Source organism: Alligator sinensis, unplaced genomic scaffold (genome assembly GCF_000455745.1).
Source record: "Alligator sinensis unplaced genomic scaffold, ASM45574v1 scaffold560_1, whole genome shotgun sequence".
Taxonomy (NCBI): Eukaryota; Metazoa; Chordata; order Crocodylia; family Alligatoridae; genus Alligator; species Alligator sinensis.
The window spans coordinates 3,367,436-3,374,952 of NW_005841837.1; the positions used below are offsets into that span (position 1 = coordinate 3,367,436).

General features: G+C 41.2%; 1 protein-coding gene across 4 annotated transcripts in view; it reads left to right on the forward strand.

Annotated features, from left to right (window-relative positions):
- The window catches only part of RAD23B (RAD23 homolog B, nucleotide excision repair protein), a 56,778-nt gene that overhangs the window by 853 nt on the left and 48,408 nt on the right, over window positions 1–7,517 (forward strand). Inside the window, exon 1 of one of the 4 annotated variants that reach the window (XM_025202835.1) lies at window positions 499–531. The exons of the other annotated variants lie outside the window; for them this stretch is intronic. Within the exon in view, the coding sequence (XP_025058620.1) occupies window positions 514–531 (18 nt within the window). The 5' untranslated portion in view covers window positions 499–513. Of the gene's footprint in view, window positions 1–498; window positions 532–7,517 lie in introns of those variants that run through there. 4 annotated transcript variants of the gene reach the window in all.

Genomic DNA, 7,517 nt, shown 5'->3' on the forward strand with positions numbered 1-7,517 from the left:
ATGGGCCCCAGAGGCCTGCCCCCAGCCTCTCCATTGAATCCTGGGGCTGGACGTGAGCAAAGACCTGGCCCCAGGGGCGCTGCTGTGGCTTCCCTCAAGCTGTGGGCTGGTCTGGATTTAGGGGCAGAACAGGCAGGGATGGTTCCCTGCTCTCCTTAACTCCAGAGCAGCCGTCAGGGTGCTGTGAAATCCCCTCAGAGGGCTGGTCAAAATTCAGGAGAAACTTGTCTGGAAAAGCGGGCCCAGGCGGGGAGGGTTGGTGGTAGGGCTGTACTGCCAGCTCGTGCTCCAGAGCCTCATGGTAAAAACCGGAGCCTGTTTAAACCGCCAAATCTTTTCAGGCACCTGGTTAGTCACACTTTCGCTAGTTGAGCGTCCCCTCGGCCTCCTTTTTTAAATATTTCTTGAGACTGAAGTGTGCCACTGCCTGAGATTAAGTTGGAGGCTTGCGCAGAGTCAGGTTGTGTTTGCTCCGGAGAGTCCCTGGAGCATTACACTTCGTGTGCTGTTTTCATGTGCTCCGTGCTAGAGGTAGGCTTATTTACTTGGATCACTGCCTTGTGCTGTGACTGGCCAAAACGGTCTGGTTATGATAGGCCCAGGAAACTTGTTGCTTTTAAACCTGCTGCTTTTTCTAGCATTTTCTGTCTTTTACTTTCCCCCTACAAATCAAACTTAAAACAAGCCTGAGGTTGAGCAGCAATGTGAGGCCATCCTGAAACAGCAGCTCTAGGTTCAGCACTAGAAGTATGCAGTTATCAGAAATCATGATAGTATTTATACATACCACTGAAAATATCATTAACTACTTTTTGTCATTAAACCAGGCATGTCGAACATACAGCCTGTAGGCCAAATTTGACCCATGGGTCTCTTTGCAGTGTTAATTGGTGGCAGCAGAAGAGAGGATTTATGGCAGCCACAAGATTAATGGTGGTCGCCCCTGATGTTCTTGGGTCATCTGGCCCATGGGGAGCCTTGTGGTCTGGATTTGGCTCACAAGGCCAAACAACTTTGACATCCCTGTCATAAGCTGTATTGTAACGACTTGAACACTTGGCATTGAACCACTACTTTTTTCCTGTTTGACAAAGGAAAAAGCTCAGTGCAATGAGTATATTTTGTAGCTCAGAGCTAGTTTTAAATATTAGTGCTACATTGATTTTAAAAGATGTGACCAGAATTTGCATTTTCTGAATGCTGGACCTGAAACATGAGCTGTTCTATATTTGTCAAAGCACTATTTTTGAAATAACTGAGTGGAGATGATAGATTGTCCCACCTGATATAAAACCATATTTAAGAAAATTGTGGCTGGCTAAAGGCTTCATGGTTTGAAAAGTGCTGTAATGTATGAAATGAGGGAAAATACTACTCAAAGTCCAGGAGATATGTTCAACTTTTGTGGAATGAATTTTGGAGCAAGCATGCAGGGGTCATAGGTGCACCCCTGATATTGTATACAGAAAACTGTTGCCAGTTGAGCAGGCTTAGTGCTATGGCCATTGTCAGTTAAACATTTGTCATGATGATGGACCAAATCACTTGTTCCTGTACTGCTGTGTGGGCACTCTTTGTTTACTAACATCCCCGAATTGAAATTAAATGATTCCCACTACTTGAAGTGGATGCAGTACTATCTAGCTGACACATTCTTGACTGATGGGCGAAAAGCAATTATGACAGTCTGGAGTTATAGACTTGTAAAGCTACTGGTAAAATGAATGCTGTTTAGGATTTAGAGCTGCAAATGTATTTAGCATGATCTGGGAGAGTAAACCATTTTAGGTAAAAGTAGCATAGTTGGGTAAAAAATTCTTCAGCTTCAATACAGTGTTAAATATCACCTTAGACAAAAGTATGTTTATGTTCTAATTACATTTTGCTATGCTGGTATTTGTTCAAACTGGAAAAAATGCCAGGAGCAAGAGGAATGGCAGAGTGAGTGGCAGTTGTCTTTACGCAGCTTTTTCGTTAACAGAGCATGTATTTTCATGTGTTAGCATTCTGCCACAGTATTTGAACATTTGTATGGAAAGCTTGCTTCAAGAAAGTGTCAACAGGAAACTCTTGAAGTTAGGGTAGCTTATTTTTCAAGCCAATGACTAAATTTAATGCATTCTGTTTAACACAGGACTGTCCAGATTGTAAGCGGTTGTGGTTCACAGACCATACCAATGGGGCTGCATTCTCCAGGGGCCACACTTCTACAAGCCACAGCTCCTGTACTACATGAACGATTAACCCCCCACACACACTGCCACACCACTGTGCGCCATGTAGTGTGGCACTTTGTCCCTTGGGACAGGAGCAAAAAAGGAAAAGTTGTGGGAAGGAGGGGTACCTTAGAGACCTCGGCTGCAGTAGCAGCTGGAGCAGTAAGGGGAGCAGCAGCCAGGTAGGAGCTTGAGGGCTGTTTATTAACCTGTTGTGGGACAGCCCTGCTTAAACGTGTAGATATTTTGGTTCATTCCTAACATCCTTGTCATTCTGCAATATATATTTTAGAGAAATTTAAGGTAGGTACTAATTTCAACCCTACTGAATGTACCTTGGAGTGTGTTCTAGCAAAGCAGTAGCCTTGGGCATGGAGGAGATCCAGCAGAGCTGTCATCTGAGATTAAAGTGGGAAAGGTGCACAGAATGGAGTTTTGGGTCTAAAGTTATGTAGTAATCCAGGAAAGATTATCAAGAGTTGTTGGTGGATGCTGGGAAAAAGATACTCAAATAGGAATATACAAAGGATTTTGGTGGATTGGCAAAATGTCTGTCTAGCAATTAATCATAGGGGTAAAAAAACTATTGTCAGTTACAGGGGCACAGAACATGGTTAAAATCCATCAAGGCTCTTCTGGTGAAGTACTCACTAATAGCTTTAGGGAAAGTATCTTAAAATAATTTGTAGCTCTAGTTCTGTTTTGAGTTTTTTTTCTAGTCACAATGATAAATCTGTGAATTACATCATGCACTGCACTAAAATAATCCATTGGGTGATTGAAATGGTAGCTACATATGCAAATTTGATTCCAGATGACCATGGCTTCCTCAATTCTGCTTAGTTGTGTTATAGACCGTCTGATTAAGAGCAGTCAGTGGTGTACAAAAGCTATACAATTTCAAACCATGCTTGCAGGGTTGATTTTGTGCTAGCTGGGAAAAGATGCTTAGAAACAAATGGAGTTGGGTTAGTATCTGACTAGTGATCATGTGAATTTATCAGGGCTGAACCAAATCTTGCAAGGTGAGCTTTTGGGGTTGAGTTGGGAATACAGCTATAGTTTTAGTAGCATTTGTGTGAAGCCTGAGATTGGTGTATACCATAGTATACAGATGGGAAGAAGGTGGAAGATCTTCCTTTAAACTAGTGGTTCTTAACCTTATTAGCATCAAGACACACCGTGGAAAATGCCAACTCCTAGCTTTCACTCTTTTTCACAAAAAATAATACATTAATTCTTCTATTGCAAAGAACTCAGGAAGCCCCCAACAGGGCAGAATGTTTTTAACCCTGTGGATTCCTTTTGGAAATCTCTGGGTTTATCTTGTGAATTGTGTTTGCCCATCTAACAGTGCTAAAATTATGTAACACTGTATAGTACCCTTCAAAGGATTCCAAGGCACCTAAAGCCCTCTGGTAGAGAATCACTGATTTAAACGTATCAAACTACCAGTCCCTTAAAAGGCACAAAAACAATAATGCTGGAAGATCTCTAAGGTAGAGTTCACATCTCTTAAACTGTAAAAGCTAGAACAGACATTTTGAAGGTGGTGTCAGAAGGCTTAATTTGTAAGACAACTTTACACAATAGCAAAAGAAGATCAATTGGTTCACAAGCAGACAGATCTAAAATGGAACTTCCGTTACTATGAGGTACACTTGAAAGACACCCTTTCTATTTTCTACTTATTTTCTTTATTTTTGTCCTTTTTTTCCCCTAAGTCCCTTTGTGGCTGTCTCCATCCCAAATGTGCTTGTGCAGCTCATTCAGATACAACTCTGCGGCAGTGTTAGCAAAAACACAAGACTGATTAGCTTATAGGAGAACTAATATTAAGAATGGTGGGTTGGAGGATGAAATATTCTCATGATCTTGTACAGAATTCATATTTCCACTTCAAGGCAGGAGGTGTGCTGCCATGTCCCACATCCTTAAAATTTGTTCCCCTAGAACAGGGGTGACCAAGATGAAACTCATGGTCCAGATCTGGACTGTGGAGCCTTGCATTCAGCTTGTAGGTCTCCCCATACGTCCAGTAATTTGGTGGGGTGGTGAGTAGTGACAGTGTTTATTGTTGCTGCTTGTCCTGCTGCCAAATTTCTGGACTTGGGGGCCCCATGGGCTGAATCACAGTGTAGAGCTGCATCATCTGGCTCATGAGGCTACCCACGGGGCCAGAAATTTGGTGCAAGGAGAGCAGTGACTGGTGGGGCTCTGGGAGCCACAGCAATTAACACTGCTGCTGCCAAATGTCAGCCCCCCAGGATAGGTGACACAGTTCTGCATCCTTGATCTGGCACCTGAATTGTGCCGGCACTACTCATCTGGCCTTATGAGTTAGTTGAGTTGGGCATGTCTGTTCTAGACCCTTTTTGACTGCCATGAGACATCTCAGTTTCCACCTGAAAGATAGCTGAATTGTTCCTTAAAGTTCCCAAGTGCGCACAGTTGGGGAAACTGTTAATTTAAAGGCCCTGTGCTTAACTTTTTGAGACTTGATATGTGACAGTCACTGGTAGTTTAGAAAAGACTAAACTTTCAGAATATGTAGCATTTACACATCTTTTTTTTTCTTCATTATTTGTTACGCCTTTTTTATGTTTTGTGGGAAAATGTATATTTGCTTGTAGCTATTTTGAGACGTTAAATGTTCTTTATGGAAAGCACCAAGTTCAGCTTTACTTTTTAAACTAGTTTGTTCACCTCTATTGCAGCCAGGGTTGAGTTTTTATGCCAGGGAAAGGTGAGTTTCTTCTGGACTGCTGAAAATTCAGGCTTTCATCTCAGAGATCCTATTGAATGTGTGAATCTGAGGTGCTTTTGGTTCTCATTGTCTCCAAGATCCTGTGGCATTTTTCAGTACCAGCATTATTTTGTATTCCATGCAATTTCTTTAAGGAAATGTTAACGTTGCATGAAATAACTGAATATGCACTCAAGTTTTGTTCATAATGTAGAGTGGTCTTGTGTGTTATTTCTTGCACACAGTGAAGTATCAGATATTTTACCATTGTACGTGTTTAGAGTTTCTCTATTTTGTTGTTTACTCAAGGTAATTGTTACAGTGCATAGCTTAAACTCTATGCACTTCTAGTGATTTGTCAGCATTGTGAACCATTCCATTCAGCTATTGCTCGTTTCCTTGGATTAAGTTCAGAAAAAGGGCAGCAAGCTACAAAGTTAACTACAAACTTGTGTGTTTTGTGTGCTGAGAAGTGGTGCTGTAGGTCAGGAGTCACTGCTTTGCAGCAGGGAGCCACTTCAGTGGAGCTTAGTTCTAAGCACAGACTACTTGCAGCTCAGCCTGAGCAATTGCAGTTGCAATGGCCACTCCACCCCGCAGCGCTCTGTCACCACTGCTTCTGCCTGCCACATGAGGAAAGGCACAGAACTCCTTTGGCTCTGCAGGCAGGATCCAGCCCATATGGGGCTGTAGGTTGCCTTCCGCTGCAATATTTTACTCCTAGCTCATTTTAAGCCTAATGTGTGGTTCTTCAACTTTGCATGCTGGTAATTGCTCAGCTATATTATCTGTATAACAAATAGATGCTACCTTTGTAACTTGCAGGGGGAAACATGCATATTATTTATGAATAACACAACCATGTAATTAAAAGCTGTAGCGTAATGCTTGCAACCAGAGGAAGTGAAGAGATCTTGGAGGTAACTATACTTTTCTGTGCACTCTGCATTCAGTATTTTTAAAGAGATTCTCCAGAGTTCTTTAGGAAGATTAAAAGTGCTTCCCAAGAAGCAGTATGGCTATGCCCACTGCCAGTCTCAGGGCATGTGGTTGTGTTTACAGCCAAGACAGGATGTTTGGATCACTCATCTCATCCAATATGAAAATGCCTCTAAGTATGTTTACCTTCAGAAGATGCACTGCAGATGGTATACAGAATACTCAGATTTCTATCCTGAGGTCTTATTCAGTCAGAGCTGTTTTGAATCGAATAACAAAACTGTTTTATAGTGGCAAAGTTATGTTGTTGTTTTCATACTTAAAACTGCTTTTGCTTCTTTAAAAAAAAACAAACCAAAAAACATGTTTTCCAAACTATCTTGTGGGACAGGCAGGATATTGGAAGCTTTCCAGGATCAGATAATATTTCAGCTGAGGCTAGCAAGTGTCCTCACTTTCTTCTGAATTTAACTGCATTTTTGAGAGGCTGGTCCTTACCGTTTCAAAGAGAACCTTTAAAACATCCAAAGCTAAACTCATGTTGTGCTGTCATCTGAAATGTGCAAGAAATTCAGTGTCTCTTTAGAGCGCTTATTTTTCTAAAACAAGTTTATTTATCCATTTCCAAATTAATTAAACACTTCAGACTGGTTTCTTAGAATATGTTCTGCTGTTGTTTGATTTCATACTTTTATCCCTGCTATATAATTCCTTATATACATTTACAAGATATCTACTTGGAGAGTCAGGGATAGGTAAAGTGTGAGTTAGGATGGTAATCTCTACTGTATTCATTGTGATTCCATTAGTCTCATATGTGTTGAGGACACTGGGCACTCCTGTAATCCAAATAAGGTATCCATTACTTTAGGTGATGTAAATGTTTAGTAACAGCAGGACAAGTGATGGAAAGGGAAAGGAAAAATAGAGGCAAAGTGAATTTTCCAAGGATGAGTAGTGGCAGAGTACTGGTCCATGCCTCTTGAGACTAGGCAATGAATGTCAATCTAAGTCTTTATAAAAAAAAAAAAAAAATCAAACAAAAAACCCATCAGAGCAAGACTGGTAAACTGTAAGCAAGTAACTCTCACCAAGAATGATACTGCTTAATTTAGTAACTGCTTTTGTATTAATTGTATCACTTGTGATACCTCTAAGATTTCTCATCTGGTTCTATAGACTAGTACTTGAGGGAGATTTTGCAAGTCTGCTTGCCCAGGGGTTAAACTGATTATCCAGTGATCTTAAGTTTTGGTATTAGGAAATCCGGTTGCATTTCTCTTCTTACCTCCTATATCTTTACATGTCCCCACATATTTCACATGATGGAAAATTAAATAAAGATTCCAACTAGAATTCTGTCTCTAAACCTTGACTGACAGTCTCCTTTATCATCTTCTGCCGAGCAGATGTCCAAAATCTCAAGTCTAGCCCTACTTCTTCCTGTCACAAACCCATCCACAGGCAACCTCAAAGCCTCAAGATTCTTCCCGCTGTCCCACAGACATTCGATAGAGACAAACAAGAAAAGGAATTATTATGTTGGAGAAAAGCTACCCTGTCACCTGTCTACTTGCTAGTCCTGCCATTGTTTTTAGAGATCAGCTTTCCTGCTG